We start from the raw sequence: 18,460 nt of genomic DNA, 5'->3' as shown, positions 1-18,460 counted from the left end.
AGTGGTAGCTGTACAACCTTGTGAATGTATTAAGCGCCACCGGATTGGTTTCTTTAAAATGGTTCATTTCTGTTACGTGAGTTTCACTTCAATAAAAAAAAAAAGTGAGGGGGAGGCAGCTTCTTGATGATGCAGAGGAAGTGGACTCTGTGGGCATGAAGTTATAACAGGGTATGAATGATAGAGGCTGGCTTGTGGTTTTTCATTCAACAGACACTTTGGTCAAAGCGACTGAAATTCAGGCCTTCTGTGCAACTTGGTCTGTGGTTCAAGACATTTTTAAAAGGTATCAGCATCAGTTTTGAGAATTGCACAGTGTGTTGGAGTAGACTTTTGTATCTTTTCTCTTTAACCTCCCATTCAGAAGAATCATGTTACCGTGGATTGCTTCATGAGATAAAAATAGAAAAGAGAGGCGATCCGGTCACTAGTTTTTTTTAGTGTTTTCTCCTTTCAATCCAATCTAGGATCACGGGATTTAAAAAGCTATTTTGGTGCTGTTTATGATATGAAAGATTAAAGAATGTGTGCAATGTGTGGAGGGGGAGTTTAAATTAGAACAGCTGCTCTGGATGGCGAGCAATCAGAGTGTCTCAAGTGACGAAGGTGTTTCTGCTTGGTGATCCAGGGGTTTCCTGACTGTCCTCTAGGAGTAAACTAAAATGTGGGGAAATGTCGTGCAAGATTTTGTTTATGTAGAAAATTTGTTAGAAGCCCGCATGTTCAAAAAGAAAAGAATGGTTGAATTGGTTTTGCCCTTTAATGGAATGCGAATCAGTCATCAAAAATATCACTTATGAAGAGGTTTTAATACCAAATTGAAAATATAAAACAGCTAGTGTGAGATCACTATAAGAGAGACAATACAGAAATTTTTATTTTTATGTTTTTTTAAAGATTTTATTTATTTATTTGACAGAGATAGAGACAGCCAGCGAGAGAGGGAACACAGCAGGGGGAGTGGGAGAGGAAGAAGCAGGCTCATAGCAGAAGAGCCTGATGTGGGGCTCGATCCCATAACGCTGGGATCACGCCCTGAGCCGAAGGCAGACGCTTAACCACTGTGCCACCCAGGCGCCCCAATACAGAAATTTTTTAAAAATGTGATCAACCGCGTTAAGGAAACATAACCTGTTCATAGGAAAAAAAAAAAGGACTGCAAGGAAAATTTTAACAGTATTTTTTATTAACGAGAATGGGGGTGCTATTTTATCTGCTTTTACTTTTTGCATTTTCTAAACATATAATAATAAACACAGTCGCTGTCACACCGGCTCCCATTTGCCAAGTGCTTGCTATGTGCCCGGCACGATGGCATCTCTGCATTTATTTCCCCATAGTCCTTGGAGGCGGGTGCTGTCCCTAGCTCATCTCACAGGTAAAGGCCTTAAGGTTCAAGAAGTAACAGAACTCGCCCCGGGTTAGGCAGCTAGTCGGTGGCAGATTCCGACAGAAGCAGTCCAACTCCAGACCCATGTGTTAACCGTCAGCCACACAGAACGTTTGGTGGCCGTGGAAGAGACATGCAGTGTGTATTCAATTAGTGCGTGTGGGGTTGGGTTGGTGGAACACTGACTTGGTAGCCCGGGGACTTTATTTCTGGATCTGCTCTGGACTCCCTTTGTGGTTCAAATTAAGTTACTCTGCTTTTGGTCTCAGTTTCTCCATCATTAGAGTAAGGAAAACAGAACCTCCCATTTGCCTGATTTCTTACGCTTATGAGCCTGCCTAGGCGCTGTTAATAAATACTTGTAAGTTTCTGGAGCTGTTGCCGTGAGCTAAGACTAGTTTGGTTTTGTTTAAGAAAAGGAAAAAAAAGTGTGATGGGTTTAAGAATTAGGCAAATCCAGGTTCAGGTCTTTTGGACCCTCAAAACCCCTGAGCCTCAGTTTCCACATCTGCAAAATGGGGACAGGACTGTGTCCCGTGAGGGTTCTGAGGAGAGAAAATGCCATTGCCTGTGGGAGGTAGTCGCCGCTCAGCACCTGTCCTCTCCTGTCCCTGCTCCATCTTAGCTCCCCTGATCTGGCGTAGAGTACAGAGTGATGAGACCTACCCAAGTGTCTTTGTACATTTTGGACACATTCTAGTAAAATAAAGAGAAAATTAACCAACAGTGGTAAATTGTCAGCACTCAGACCTGGGTAGACGGAAGCAGGTGAAACAAAAGGAAATGATCCTGGTAGGAATGAGGGCAGAGGACACTCTTCTTGGCCGTGCTTCTGGAGTCATGGAAACTTCGCTGGCCGTTCCAGAATGCAACAAGACACCCTGCAGAGGGGTAGAGGGCACACACTTCCTTCACCTTTCATGCACTTTTCTTTAACAAACTTTAACCTACTCTGGAGGGGGCAGATCAGTCCTCTTACAGGGGTCAATTCTGTAGTTAGGTAAAAATCTATACTGGGATATTTATTGATTTGTGTATCTCCAGGAACAAAAATATGTGTTCTGTTTTTGGCAAAAAAAAAAATTGTGACAGGTCAAGATGCTGTTAATTAAATGACATGATGGATGGTTTGGGAATAAAACTCTTTGTAACAAAGTTGATAGGGAGTAGACAGGAGTTTGGGGGGCTGAAATCAGCTCTAAGACCAAGACTGTAGCATATAACAAAAAAGGAAGGGCCAGTGGCACTCCTTGAAGTCATAGTAATGGGTAGATTTATTGAGCACTTACTGTATGCCAAGCTTTATGACTTTATGCTCCACTCCCCCTTTCTCATTAATATTTCTCTCCCTCTCTTTTTTAAAGATTTATTTATCTCTTTGAGAGAGCATGTGAGTGGGGGGTGGGTGGGAGAGAATCTTAAGCAGGCTCCCCACAGAGCATGGAGCCCACGACCCGGCACTTGATCTCAGGACCCTGAGATCAGGACCTGAGCCGAAATCAAGAGTGAGACGCTTAACCACCTGAGCTACCCGGCGCCCCATATTTCTCTTATTATAAATATTTGTTAGTATAAGATCACAGACATAAAAAGAAAACGCCTAGCTTAGCTTAATGTATTACTTCAAGGCAAACATTCTTGTCACTACTCCCCAGGTCGAGTGTTGCCACTTCTTGCGTCAGACATTTTGAAGCTATGTCATTTGGTGCCTAAACAGTTTGGATTTTGCTTTGTCATCAGGAAATGTTGCAAGTAGTGAAAGATGAACTAAGATGCAAGGAGTTCCTCCTACGCTGTTTCTGTCTCTGGCAACAGAGTTCCTGAAAACGGAGTTTGTTGCTAGAATGTTCCCTCTTTGTGGGCACATACATAATGGCTTCTCAGCCAGGTAGACATCTGTGTGGGAACTCCTCTGCATCCCGTCTTTCAGCAGCAATTCCTCCATACATCACGTCAGGGAGGTGGTGTAGACCAGGGGCTTTGACAGTGGGCTGTGGAACTAGACCAACCACTTCCTTCCTGTGGGGTTTGGGCAATCCATTTAACCTCTCTACGCCACTTTTCTCTTCTATGAGAAGGACTGTGGCTGCTTCATTGATACTGTAGCTATATAAGGATTAAATAAAAATATTTTGGCAGAGTACCTGATACAATACTTGGCATATAGTCAATATTCGATAAATCTTAAATATTACTCTCTCATTGCTATCTTGTTACATTACCTCACTTGAACTGAGGCTCAGCGTAACGCACCTTGTGTATTCATTAAATCCCCGTGGACCACTGATGATACAGTACGGTGAGCAGATGCTAACTGACCCTGACTCCTGAGGTCTTTCCCTTTCTTACAGCACAGGTGTGTGTTGGAGTCATCGTGATACTGATCGTATATAACTATTGGTTCCTCTACGTCCCTTATATGACATGGCTTTACTTTGACTGGAGTACCCCAGAGCAAGGAGGCAGGAGGTCCAACTGGGTCAGAAGCTGGACCGTTTGGAGGTATTTTAAGGACTATTTTCCAATTCACGTGAGTAGAATTGTTTTATGTTGTAGTATCTTGAGCTGGGAGAATGGAAATTCGTTTTCATCACAAATAGTTGAAGCTTCTTTCTTTTCAGAGGGAGAAAGCCTGCAAATCAGCCCAAATTACTAAATGGGATCTAAGCTAAATTGACACCATTTCGAAGGCTGTGTGTGTGTGGGGGGGGGGGGGGGGCTCTGGGCTCAGGAAATTGTTTAAAAATTTGAAAACAGCTCTAACCCAGAGAGCTAAACAAGTTATGTTTTCCATTTCCTTTTTTAAAAAATAATTAATTAATTAATTAATTAGAGAGAGAGAGAACGGGCAGAGGGGAGAGTGAGAAGCAGGCTTCTGGCCGAGCAGGGAGCCCAATGTGGGGCTCGATCCCAGGACCCTGAGATCATGATCTGAGCCAAAGGCAGACGCTTAACACTGAGCCACCCAGGTGCCCCTCTATTTTCTTTTGACATTAAAGCTAATCATGAGTTTCTTGGTTTCTTATTGGAATCTAATCTGGACCATTTTACTAATTTTTTTGTCCTCACTGTATACTGTAGCTCATCAAAACTTGCAATTTGGATCCAACTCACAACTATATATTTGGGTTTCACCCCCATGGAGTGCTCGTTGCTGGAGCCTTTGGAAATTTTTGTACAAATTATTCGGACTTCGAGGAGCTGTTTCCTGGCTTCACCGCGTATCTTCACGTGCTCCCATTTTGGTTCCGCTGTCCGCTCTTTCGAGAATATCTGATGACTAGTGGTAAGTGCAGGCAGATCGTTATTTCTCCAGTGTTCTAGGGCGGCGGGACCACACAGGATGTCCCCTCCCAAACACAGGTTTACAGTTTCTTAGTAAAACCCTGGGGATGTATCCCTGTCTGATACTTCCCATGCTGCTTCGGTGATTCTTGTCTCCCCCACTGGACTGGAAATTTCAGAAAGACACAGACCGTGTCTTTTTTTTCCCCACCCCAAGTGTCTAGCGTAGGGCCTGGGATATAGGAATGTTCAATAGATGTTAGTTGAATGAAAGAATAAATTGATGAATGCGTTTTGTGTATACAGATGTGGGAGAAAGAATCTTGTGATTCTTTGTGAAACAAACAAGGATACATTGCACCTTTGGAGAAGCCCTTTGCCTGTGTTTATGAGCAGCAGAGAAGGAAAATGTCCTCTAATATGTCTTGAAGTAATGGCCATATAGAAACAAAGCACATTTAATCTGTCTTTTTCTCCCCATATTAAACAGAACTTGGCTCAGAAATGAGTTCATTCTACTCTGCTACTCTGAGCTAGAGGGAAACTAGCTCATTGATTAATGAAACCACAATTCTACCAATTCCAAGAATAAAATTTAGCTGAAATGCTATAAAGACACTATATGAGTGTGCGCAGAGGCTAAGCTTGTGGTAACAGCTCTCACGTCAGTTTGAGGGGTTTGGTTTATTTGGTTTTCTAACGGGACCAACTTACTGACTCAGCATGAACTGCAGTACCTTACAAAGTGCTTTATGTTTGTGGTCATTCTCTACATTAACTATTGTTGTCTTGCATTTCTTGGATATAAAGACAAGTGGATAGTCTCATTTTGGAAACTTTATAATTTCAGGACGAATAAGTAGCATATTCAGAGGTAGAATTTTGCAGGGTTTTCCAGGTTTTCATTACTTCCTATTAATTTCTCAAGTCTCTGTTGTCATTATATACCTGATAGGAAATCACTGAGCACCAGAGGACCAGGATCCCTGGCTGAGTGTTCAGGTTCTGTGTGTGGACCTTCACCCATATGGCCCTGGGCTCTCTGTCCAGCCTGGCTGTCACTGCATCTGGCCTCTAGAGGGCGCACCAAACCTCCAAACTACTGTAGAGGCAAAAAAAATCCCTTCCTATTTTTGCGGACATTGATTGGGTTAGTTTTATAAAAGGAAAAAAAAATTAAAGGGAAATTTTTTTAATTTCAAAAAAGCACAGAAATATATTTACAATATATACTGTTTGCTGATTCCAAGCCACAAGTGAGGTTGGGTAGTGGTAACTGAGAGCAGGTGTGGCAAATTTATGGTGCAAGAGATGTAGGTCCACCCCTCTCCGTGGCCATGTCGGATACCTATAATTAACCCGAAGAATCTTTCTCCATACAGTGCCCTCAGAGTCATTGCCATTTGCGTGAGCTGGCATTTGAGATTAAACTTGTCTGTTCTTTCTGGCTTATGACATCATGGGCTCTTTTCCTTTTTGCCGTAACCCGAGTTTTCCTAAACGCTAAATAAAAATATCCAAACTTGTAGCTGGTAGAGCTTTAGGGTGTCCTTATCTCAAAGTTTGGAGAGTTCTCAGTTTTTTTCTAGAACCAGCTTCCAGGACAGCTCCTGGTCCAAGGCTGCCCTTCTACTCTGTGACCTTCTTGGTGGGTGTGAAAGACAGACAGACATGTGTGCCAAACCTCACGTAGTAAAGAACCAATAGAGTTTCAGAGGTCCTTAGCTGACCAGTGCCTGTTTTGCTCTTACCCAAGGGGTTTTGTCACTATAAGTCCCTGTAAGTCCCCCCCCCCCCCAAACTCTTCCTCCTGGTGCGTTTGGGTGAATCTGTACTCATCAGGTGTAAGCCAGGGCACATTCTGTGTTTCGAGGCTCATATTCCTTCCCATGTGCCTAGTAAGGCTCGGCAGGTAGTAGAGATCAGATCACAAAAGCCACATACAGAGCCCAGAGGAGGTCGATATGAAAAACAGCTGATGGATTGGACAAGACTTAGTGATCGATGCGGCCTCAGGAAGGTAGCAACTATATCTGTCGTATCATCAGCATCTAGCAGTGTCCTGCCTGTAGCAGGTGCTCAGTAAGTGTTTGGAATGAAGGGATGAGTGATGAGTCAATGCGGTTGCTAAGAAGAGGGGAATATGTATGGGAGGAGCCTACACCTCTGACTTGGGTGACAAGATCCATGATGGTCCCATTACCTTGAGGGGTCATGTTGCAAGAAGAATACAGTGCATTGGGTTTGGAAACATGGAGTTTGAGGTGTCTTTGAGTTGGCAGGGTAGAAATGTCCATTGGGCTGTTGGAAGTGTGGGTGGAGAGCCTCGGGAGGAAGATGGCCCAGGAGAGAGAGTTGGGAGAGCTCAGCGCACGTAAATGGTCCTTGAATCCATGTACGTAGAAGATATTAGAAGGTATTAGAAACTATGAAGGAGCCTGTCTTAGTTCAGCCTGCTATAACAGAATACTGTAGACTGGGTGACTTAAATGATAGACATTTATTTCTCATCGTTCTGGAGGCCGGGTGTCCAAGACCAAGGCACTGACAGATCCAGTGTCTGGTAAGAGCTCCTTTCCTGGCTCCTTGTTATGTCCTCACATGACGGAGAGACAGCACCCTGCCTCTCTTCCTCTTTTTATAAGGACATTGATCCCATCTTGGGGGCTGTGTTCTCATGACCTCATTACTTTCCAAAGGCCCTACCTCTTAATATTATCCTATTGGGGATTAGGGTTTCAACATAGAAATTTTAGAGGAATACGAATTTGCAGTTCTTAGAGCCCTAAGACATAGCAGCATTTAAGGATGGCCTATAAAGGGAGCCCCGAGAGGGAACTGAGACGTGGCCAGAGGGGAACCAGTGTCTGGAAACTCAGAAGGCTCTCTTTCCAATGGAAGTAATGCCTCCAGCTCCCACTCGGGGCACACAGAGCAGAATGGCCATGCCTTGAAGTCAAGAAAAGTTCAAACCCATTGAGGCTCAGGTTCTCTCCCCTCTAACTCACCACCCTCTGCCTCTTTAGTAAGTGGTTGGTCACTCAAAATCCTTCATTATTTCATATTGCTCCAGTAATAGGCACTTACAGTAAAATGAGCATATAATTGTCCTTTGAGAAATGAGGTATGTTGTGTTTTAATAAAGCCTGTCTGACACATTCTTCTATGACTCAAAAAATGGGTATAGCCATGAATGGAAGGAAACAATAAGACTTTAAAAAGCAATTATCTCTGAAATACAGGTCATGAGTGGCTTGTATTTTCATTTTTTTTTTTTTTCCTTTAAGAGTTCATGGCCTTTTCCTACAAGGGTACATAGTACATTTAAAATCTGAAAAGGAATCTTTAAAGTTATTTTTATGTGGGAAAGCCTGGTACAAAGACTGAACAATTATATAACTATCTTAAATAAACAATTTATCAAAGTTAGACTAGACATTTGGGAACCATGTAAAGATCTGGTTATTTGTCAAATGTCTGCATTTTTAAAATCATTTACATTATAAATCTAGGTTTGGGAAACAAAAATCCACATAGAATATCTGAAAACAGGACCTTCTGTGTTCAAAAGATCCAGTGCAGCCTCTTGAAAAGGATATGCTTTTTGGTTCTGAGCCAGGATTCACCAGGGTAGTGATCAAGGCCGTACAGCTCTGCAGGTTGTGCACTGAACAACTGCAGAGGGCACCTTTCGCTTATAGTGCAATATGAACAGAGTCCATAGAGTTGAGCAGCGTATAACCTACCCAAATAAGTGGTAGATCTAATAACAAGTGACATTTTAAAGACCTAACCCATCACCTGCCAAAATGTTGTATTTTATTAATGGAATATATTACCAAAGATCTGGCTGTGACAAAATTATAAACTACAAGATGTTCTAGATGTAAGCAGGTTAGGGAATTTTGTTAAATGTTCACTGATACCATTGAATATTATGATAAAAATGTTTTAATTTAAGATAAATACTTAGCCCTTTTGTTTTATTCACTAAGGGTCAGTCTCAGTTTCTAAGAAAAGTGTGTCCCATGTGCTGAGCAAGGAGGGAGGTGGAAACATTTCAGTCATTGTTCTTGGGGGTGCAGAAGAATCACTGGATGCCCATCCTGGAAAATTCACTCTGTTCATCCGCCAGCGGAAAGGATTTGTTAAAATTGCTTTGACCCATGGGTAAGTAGCTTCTCATTTCAGGTACCTGGGTCAGAGAAGTTAAGACATTATTAAATGAATACAAAGAAATAAAGTAATTTTTCTAGTCCTTAAAGACAGACTTCCTCTTAGCTGACTTTCCAATAAAAGCAGGTGTGGATGTTCATGGGAAACGGAATACAACCTTCCCACTAAGGTAGTTCGTGCCATGTCATCCACAAGTTAAACTCACCTTTAAAAACAAAGCAAACAGGGGCACCTGGGTGGCTCAGTCATTTGGGCATCTGCCTTCAGCTCAGGTCATGATGCCAGGGTCCTGGGATCAAGCCCACGTGGGGCTCCCTGATCAGGGGGGAGTCTGCTTCTCCCTCGCTCTCTGCCCCTCCCCCCATTCATTCTCTCTCTCTCTCAAGTAAATAAATAAAATCTTTTTTTAAAAAAGCAAACAAATAAAAAGTACAGAATTTTTATATACAGAGTATACGTTTGTAGACAAATGAACAAACGCATCATGGCCCGAACTCTAGGTGGAAAAGACGCTTCCCGGAGCCTTGATTTTCTATGGAATAAAATTCCATGAATTGCTAAACTGCTGAGGTACCGCCCCAAAGGATTTCAAGTATAAGTCGGTTGCATTGTGTGGAACATGAAATTAGCAGTATAGGGAGATACGGGAACACTGCAGAATTGTTGGCATATGTTGCAAAAGTCATCTGAACGGAGTAAAATACTTAAATTGTTGTCCTTAAAAATTCGTGTTCTTCCGCTTTGTTTTTGTAGTGCGTCCTTGGTCCCGGTGTTTTCTTTTGGAGAAAATGAACTATTTAAACAAGTTAACAACCCTGAAGGCTCATGGCTTCGAACTGTGCAGGAGAAGCTCCAGAAGATCATGGGGTTCGCTTTGCCGCTGTTCCATGCCAGAGGAATTTTTCAATACAATTTTGGCCTGATGCCCTATAGGAAACCTATCCACACTGTTGGTATGTACATCAAAGACTAAAGGCTTGTTAGAAAAACGAAAGTGTTACCTTACTTGGGCAATGTTCCTGTTACTGATTGCAGTGCTAAGGCAAGAGAAGTGGCTTTGGGTAATAACTTCCTAAAATAAGAATCCTATAGATGTTATTTGAGTTCATTTACAGTATGTCTTGTGGCTCAGAAATGACCGTTTTTTCCATTTGGGAATTGATTACTTTCAAGAAAACTGTTGAACTACAGGGAGAATCCAATTTAGACATAAAGTTCCTAGTGCTCTATGTGAATCTATTTCTCTGTACCAGCGGATTGTAATGTAGCAATTCTTTGATGAACACATTACATCAGTCTGTGGATATATGCAGATTTCTGTGTAATAGATGGCTGCGTCGTGTGCAGTTCACCTAGGCACCAGTTTCTGGGGCAGAAGCATTTTGGGGGGGCCACTTGCTATTTTTACATGTATTCTAACATGAACTGATTTTATTTTGAGAAGTGGTATCTTGGGGGGAGTTGAGGTGGGGGAGGATGGTGGCAGACTATTGATAGAAGGACCGAGGAGCACAGTAACGAGCTCTTCACACTGAAAGTGAGCTGGATTGCTGAGCAGGAAAAAGTGCAGAGCCAGATGCTAGTAACAGTTAACCAAACTATATCCTTCATCTAAAACTGGAAGTAATAGTTTCCCTGTGGATAGTCCATTAAATGACATTCAAAATGTTTTTAGATCTGTTTCATTAGAATGGGATTTTACTACACTGTCAGTTTCTGGGAGCTTTGCATTTCACGTGCAATCACTTGACACTCTTTTTATGCTGTATTTAATTCCAATGGAATGTTAACAGACTGTTGATTAGTTAGTATAATGGGAACGCAGAGATAAGTGTCCAGTTGTGTTTTTTCAAGATTAGCTGGGTACGTTTCTTTGGCATAATATATATATATATATTTTTAACCAGGTAATCAACACGGGTTAGACCATGATTTTTCTTTGTAGTAATATAAAGCAGTCATTTTTGGTCCCTTATGTGCAAAGTACTGTAGTTGGCACTTTCAGGGATATAAGGAAAATTGAAAGACGTGATTTTTAGGAACTAAAAGTTTAATTAAGTGTAACTCACACACACATGAAGTAAGTTGCCGGTGTTGAAAGTCGTGTATTTTGTTGATTTAAATGATTACGGTTATCGCTTGCTGGGGGTAAACTTTAGTTTTAAGTAAAGTGGTCATCATATGATACAGCCTAGTTATAACTCTACTGACAAATCATTAATTGGTCAGGAGTCAAATGGAAATGACCAAGTCTGAATTCGTTGTTGAGCCTAGAAAACCTAGAACTCTGGTTTTTCACTCATGCCTGTCTAATGCACTTCTCTGCAAGAGTTAGAATAAGGGGAAATTGCTTCAGTCCACCCCTCTGCTTACCTCCCAAATGATTACATCAGAACTACCATATCTAGTCTGTAGCATCCTCAGTATCCTGCTGTTATCTGAAGCCTCTTAAAATCCAAGCTGAGACTCTAAACGTTTACATAAAATCTCAGCTGCCATGAGTTCGATTAATGGTGGTAGAATGGGAGTCATAACTGAGAGCAGCCTGATTTGGGGGAACCAGACCCTCACAGACTATCTGCATTTAAAGATTTTTATTTGAGGTTAGTTGGTAGCACACACGACTCTTGATCTCCAGGTCACGAGTTCACACCCCACGTTAGGTGTGGAGCCTCCTTAAATAAATAAATAAATAAATGAAGACTTTTATTTGAAATCAGTGAGGATAGGATATTGACAATGCCATAAACAGAAGCAAAGCTATGTATCAATCCAATGCAATGCGATATGGTAACAGTGATCTAAGTTACTATGCTCAGCTCTATTTTACATCAATGCACTTCAAGCCCAGAGCTGTTTCTTTGCTGACTCCCCAGCACAGCCCAGGCACGGCAGGTAGAGTGGAGACCAGCAGTTACTTTGTGGGCCTTCTGCTTCCCTTCCATTTAACTGAGAGTTTGTGAACTTAACTCTACCTCCTAAGAACTCAGTAAATATTAGTTCAGTTCATCCTAAATCGTCACTTCGTCTCTGACCCTCTCGCCCACAGCTGTCTGGAGATGTGCAGATTCTCCATCCTACGGTCTCCCCACACATTTGTGAGACCTCACTTTCTCAGTGACCTCAGAGCGTTCATCTCAGTTGTAGTGATTCTTGAATACTAGTGAGAATTCCTAACACTGCAAGGATTTTGTCTGTTAATAGCCTACTCATTAAATCCTTTTAAAAATGTGTTCTCATTAAACCCAAAGTGCCATCATCAGGTCACACTTACCCTCTCTGCATATTTCTTACACCACACCCTGCTAAACCATCAGGTTTCTCTGCACCCTCCATCAAAACCATCTTTCGTAATTTTTTACGAGATTTTATTTATTTATTTGAGAGAGAGAGTGTGCACACGCACGTGGACGAGCGGGGTGGGGAAGGGCAGAGGGAGTGGGAAAGGGACAAGCAGACTCCCCACTGAGTGTGGAACCCAACACGGGGCTTGATCCCAGGACTCTGAGATCATGACTTGAGCTGGAGTCAGACGCTTAACCAACTGAGCCACCCAGGCGCCCCCAAACCATCTTTCCTCTTAGCTGAGGGTCACTCAGAGGAAATAATTTGTAAAGAAGATACTATATTTAGCTTCTGCACAGCAAAGGAAAACAATCAACAAAACTAAAAGACAGTCTACTAAATGGGAGAAGATATTTCCAAATGACATCTCTGATAAAAGGTTGGTGTCCAGGGGCGCCTGGGTGGCGCAGTCGTTAAGCATCTGCCTTCGGCTCAGGGCGTGATCCCAGCGTTCTGGGATCGAGCCCCACATCAGGCTCCTCTGCTGGGAGCCTGCTTCTTCCTCTCCCGCTCCCCCTGCTTGTGTTCCCTCTCTCGCTGGCTGTCTCTCTGTGTCAAATTAATAAATAAAATCTTTAATAAAAAAAAAAGGGTTACTGTCCAAGATATGTAAGGAAGTTATACAACTTGACTCCCAAATAATCCAATTAAAAAATGGGCAGAAGTCATGAACAAATGTTTCTCCAAAGAGGAAATACAGACGGCCAATAGACACATTAAAAGATGCCTAGCATCACTCATCATCAGAGAAGTGCAAATCAAAGCTACAGTGAGATATCACCTCACACCTGTCAGAATGGCTAAAATAAAAAACACAAGAAACAACAGGTGTTGGTGAGGATGTGGAGAAAGGGGAACCCTTTGCACTGTGGGTGGGAATGCAAACTGGTGCAGCCACTCTGGAGAACAGTATGGAGGTTCTTCAAAAAGTTGAAAATGGAACTATCCTATGACCCAGTAATTGCACTACTGGGTATTTACCCTAAAAATATATGTATACACTAATTAAAAGGGATACACCCACCCGTGTTTATTGCAGCTTTATTTACAATAGCCAAACTATGGAAGCAACCCAAGTGTCCATCATTAGATGAGTGGATAAAGAAGATGTGGTGTATATATACTGTGGAATATTATTCAGCTATAAAAAAGAATGAAATCTTGCCATTTGCAGCAACATGGATGGAGCTAGAGAGTATAGTGCTAAGCGAAATAAGCCAGAGAAAGACAAATACCATATGATCTCACTCATATGTAGAATTTAAGAAACAAAACGAACAAGCAGAGAAAAAAAGAGAGAGAAACCAAGAAACAGACTTAGCTATAGAGAATGAATAGAGGAGAGGTCAGTGGGGAGGATGGAGGAAATAGGTGATAGGGATTAAGAGTACACTTATCATGGGCGCCTGGGTGTCTCGACTGGGCATCTGCCTTTGGCTCAGGTCATGATCCCAGGGTCCTGGGATCAGGTCCCGCATCGGGCTCCCTGCTCAGTTGGGAGTCTGCATCTCCCTCTGCCTGCCGCTTCCCCCACTCATTCTCTCAGTCTCTCTCTCTCTCAAATAGATCAATAAAATTTTAAAAAGTATACTTATCGTGATGAGCACTGAGTGATGTGTAGAACTGTTGAATCACTATATTGTACACCTGAAACTTAATATAGCACTGTATGTTAACTCTACGGGAATTAAAGTAAAAAACTTAATAAAAAAGTAAAAAAAAGAAGATACCATATATTTTCTTTACACATTTCACAAATAGTATGTAATTTACATGTTTCGTTATTGTCAGCTTATGAAAATATAAAATGTTCACATATATCATGTTTCGTTACGTAAATAATGGAGAAAAACTAATGTAAATATCACATCCATCATGATACCCAGGAGGGATAATTGAAAGAAGTTTATACTCTAAAACAATGCTTAAAGAATTGCAGTTCCTTGGAATTGCTCTGTTTGTTTCTACAATACAGAGCCCCTGGAGAGCAGGGATTTTTGTCTTATTGTTCTCTGCTGTATTCCCAGTGCCCACAGGATAGGGCCTCAAGACACATTTGTAAACAATTCATTCTTTAGTTATGCCTTTCTGATTATAATTCTTAAGTTTTCAAATATCTAACAAGTACCCATTAACAATTTTAAGGGAAGCCAATGTTAAGTTCAGGTTGTAGAGCCAGTATGGGTAGTATGATGGGAAGTTGCATGTTTGGGGAAGAAAGTAAGAGACATGGAAACTTGTCATTGAAAGGGGGAGGTTTCGTGTATCATGGTATGTGTGGATTTTAATTTTTAAAAGTTTATGTTGAAAAATGTCCAAGGTTCAGAAAAGTTTCATGAGTAGTGAAATGAACTCCTGTGTGCCTTTCTCCCACACTCACCAGTTGGTAACATTTTGCTACAGTTTTTCTCTCTCTCTAATGGTGTGATAAACACACTCTACTGTTATCACTGAACTGCTTGAGTATGACATTTGCTCCTATGTGTCTCTCTCAAGAGCAAGATGATTCTTGTCTATAATGTCAGTGCAATTCAGGAAAGTGAATGTTGACAAGTACTGTTAGCCAGTGTACAGTGTATATTTAAATTTCACCAGTTGCCACAATAATGTCCCTGTTAGCCGTGCTTTTGGGGGGCGGTGGAGGTGGGGGTCGTGTGTTTTTTCCCTCAACAGGATCTTACATTGCATTTAGTTTTCACATCCCTTCAACCTGCTTCAAACTGGGTTAGTTGTTCAACTTCCTCTTGTCTTTAGGACATGAGCAATTAGGAGGAGTGTAGGTCAGTGGGTTGTAGAATGTTCCTCAACTTGGGTTGGTGTGTTTCATCGTGATTATATTCCAGTTAGGCATTTGTGGCAGGAATCCCACAGACATGACTTGTCCTCCTCAGAACATCATGTCAAGAGCCTCTTGATGTCAGTTTGTCCCGTTGTTGGTGATACTCAGTTTGAGCAGCTGAGGGGGGTGTTTGCCAGGTTTCTCTACTATAAAGTTAAATTACGAAGATTTATCTATAGAAATCTTTATATGTTTATATATATAAATATATATTCTATTTCTAAAGGCTTTTTCCTTTTCATTAGCAAGTCACCTGGGGATAGTGTTACTTAGACGCTGTGTAATTATTCTGTTCATCAGACTTTACTTGGTGGCTTTAATATCCATTGATAATTCTTGCCTGAATCGATTAAGGCAGTCATGGTTGCAAACCGGTGGTTTTCTAGCTCTGGTATTCCTTCTACATTCATTAGTGGGCTCTCCCTCCTTCCAGTGTTAGATTATTTGAAGTCTGGATATCCAGAGAGGCTTATCCGCTCCCGTCCCGTTCTGTCCAGCCTCACAGCTTCCACTGACTTCAAAACTCCTCGGTCTGTCTTTTGATTATGGATGTGATGGAAGTGCTTGTTTCATTTTTTATATTTATGGCAAAACTGAAAAATATAATCACTGCCATTAAGAAATTGGCTCTTTCCATTGTAGGCCCAGCATGCTGGTCGTGGCTAACACTCAGGCCCCAGCCCCACAAAGAAACCAATATTGACATTAAGGAGCTGTTTATCATGCATCAGCTAAATCTACAGAAGGAAGTAATGTGGGTTTGGGGTCTGATTCAGAGTGACTTAGACAGTTTCATTTCTCTTCTCAGAGCCTCAGATTTTATAACTGTGAAGAAGAGACTTTTATAATTGTCCCGTCTGGTCTCAGGGTTGTTCTGGGGATCAAATGACATGGAACTTGGGAAAGTGCTTCATAGGCCCCAGGTGCTAGGGGAGTACGGATTGGTGCGGGAGGCTTCCTGGCCAGACTGTGGAGAGCTGTTAAACGTGTTTCCGTCTCCCCGTGTAAGTATTCCTGCCGGAGTGTTCATCTGAATCAAATCGTGAGGAAACAGACAAATCCAGATTCGGAGACATTGTATTAAACAACTGGCCTGGGTTCTTCAAAAATACCAATGTCGTGGAAGACCAAAAGGACAGAGCACTCAAAGTCACAACAGCTGTCCTCAGGGGAAACAAGTGTAAGGATATCATTGAGACAACTCATCACGTTTGAATGTGGATTCAGGACAAAATAATGTGTAGAGGTTAAACTCCTTAGGTATGATAATGGTGGTGTTAAAAAAGGAGAGTGTTCTTGTTCTTAGTTACTTGATGCTGAAATACTGAGGGATGATAACGCGATTGAACCATTGATGTCTGTAACATTTTCCAACGGATCTACAAAAATAAAAATAATATATATGTATATTTACACGGGGAGGGTGTGCACAAAATGTTCAAAACTGGTGAGTCTAGAGGAAGAATATGCAAGTGCTTATTCCATTATTCTTTCTATAATTTTAAATTTTTTAACATAAAAATAGGGAAAGGAATGTACTTGAATAAGATAAAACTGGTTTGAAACCATTTGAGGACAAAAGCGGTCCATTATATTTCAAGTCATTATTATGTCCTGATGGGGAACAAAAAGCAGCCTAAGGGATTCTCTGAAATACAAAGAAAGGAAGGGGAACCTAATTTAAATTTAAATGTAAAGTAGGGATTTAAGGAGATAAAAATGTTAAGGGGATTAGCTTGGTGCCCAATACAACCCATTAAGTGTTCAGTAAATGTTCTTGAGTGTGTGTGTGTGTGCACACACACACACACACACACACACGCTCTCTCTCTCCCTCCCCACCCCCCACATCTGGCATATTTGAGCCAGCACCATAAGCCAGAGGTTTAGTGAACCCAGATTTCATTGGCACCCACATTTTGACTCTTCCCAGCCCCCTCTGCCAACAGATTAGCCTTTTTCTGGTGTTAAGCTATGTAGCATCCAGACAAAGACTAATTCCTGTGTGAGACCATTAAAGCGATAAACTCTGGAATTTTCATAATTAAAGAAAAATAGAGCAAAGATTTCTTATTGCAAAAGATCTACTCTTTGCCTCAGTGAGAAGAAAATAATGCCCATTTCCAGATTCCTCTCCAGCCATGTATACAGCCCCTGGGAAGCTGCTCATTCTTCGTCTTAGGTAAATACAGCCCAGCACCATAGAAATGAGGGCGAGACTGCTGTGGGAGGCCGTAAGTGCGTAACTAATCTTGACTTGCTGGATGGAATCGGGAAATGGAACAAACACGCACGCCAGCTATAAAAAGCACCGAAACATAAACAGGAGCGCTAATTCCCGACTCTGCCACAAGGAGATGATGGCTGATTTTTCCAGGGCAAGTTCTGATTCCAAAAGCAGCCTGATACAGCTGTTTTTTTCCCTTTGTGTTGTAAAAACAGTTACAGGGCAATTTGCCGCTGACTTAGTCTTAGCTTTGCTTGCTTCTCCTTAGTAGTAAAAATCACCTTTTTGGGGAGAGAGAGAATGAGAGTGAGAATATTCTGGTCTTCTAGGGCTTTGGGGACCCTTCTCAGATTTGCAGGTTTTTGTTTTATGACCTCTGTCTTTATCCCTAAAAAGTAATTGAGAATGATTTTTTACTCTCTAATCCGATTTTGGGTAAGTAGGAGGGGCAGGAGAACTGGCTTTACATCCTAAATTCTGGTTCTTTTTGTGTAGTTGGGAATTTCCAGCATCTCCATTTCTCTACGCATAAACAAGAGAAAAGCAAGGATGAAGCTGTCCATCTCGCACTTTAAAGGGTGAAGTCTTATAATAAGTTCAATATATATGGGCATGTTTGAGCTCTCTGGAAGAACCATCTGAAGTACAGTGAACCCATGAATAAGAAAACAGGATTGGAGTAGCTGTAGTATAGCTCATAGGAAGTAAGACTTAATTAAGAATTAAGAATTCACGAGTCTCAATTAAGCTGGGAACAACACACTTCATCTTCTCAGACCACTAAGTCTCTTTCTAAGTCCCTTCCCTCCCCCACTCCCACCCTGAATATTTGCACTTGACCTTTCTTTTGGACAATTTCACTTAACAGAAGCTAGTTCTGTAAAACCGAATTTGCTAGTAGATTGCCATTGCCTAATAGATTCTCCCTTCACATGTAGATTTCTCAGTTCTTTTCTTGAAACAGAAAGGTCAGAGTTAGGAGACTTCAAGATCATTGAGTTCTACTTTTTTATCCTATGCAGGTGAAAATTAAGGCCAGAGAAGAAGCTACTGACCAGCTCAGTGTACTGGTCTAGTCTAGCGCTGTCTGTGGAACACCAGCTCCCGTTCCACCCCATCACCCCCTTCGCCTGTCCTCCTCTGTATTTCCAACCACAGCTGACAGCAAGACAACTCCAGTTCTTTCTGTTGAATTACA

The 18,460-nt window shown here is 41.7% G+C and overlaps 1 protein-coding gene across 5 annotated transcripts in view; it reads left to right on the top strand.

Moving 5' to 3' along the window:
• Nucleotides 1-18,460, top strand: part of MOGAT1 (monoacylglycerol O-acyltransferase 1) — a 31,254-nt gene that overhangs the window by 10,888 nt on the left and 1,906 nt on the right. For 2 of the 5 annotated variants that reach the window (XM_040639869.1, XM_040639883.1), the window contains exons 2-5: nt 3,747-3,920; nt 4,472-4,676; nt 8,671-8,845; nt 9,605-9,804. In XM_040639869.1, the coding sequence (XP_040495803.1) occupies nt 3,747-3,920; nt 4,472-4,676; nt 8,671-8,845; nt 9,605-9,804 (754 nt within the window). Of the gene's footprint in view, nt 1-3,184; nt 3,279-3,741; nt 3,921-4,471; nt 4,677-8,670; nt 8,846-9,604; nt 9,805-18,460 lie in introns of those variants that run through there. The other 3 variants (XM_008690412.2, XM_040639886.1, XM_008690413.2) reach the window with 2 other exon arrangements.

The sequence above is a fragment of the Ursus maritimus genome, unplaced genomic scaffold (genome assembly GCF_017311325.1).
Source record: "Ursus maritimus isolate PB19 unplaced genomic scaffold, ASM1731132v1 scaffold_1, whole genome shotgun sequence".
Lineage (NCBI taxonomy): Eukaryota > Metazoa > Chordata > Mammalia > Carnivora > Ursidae > Ursus > Ursus maritimus.
Note: the sequence above shows the minus strand (reverse complement) of the source record. Positions and strands in the feature narration are given on the sequence as shown.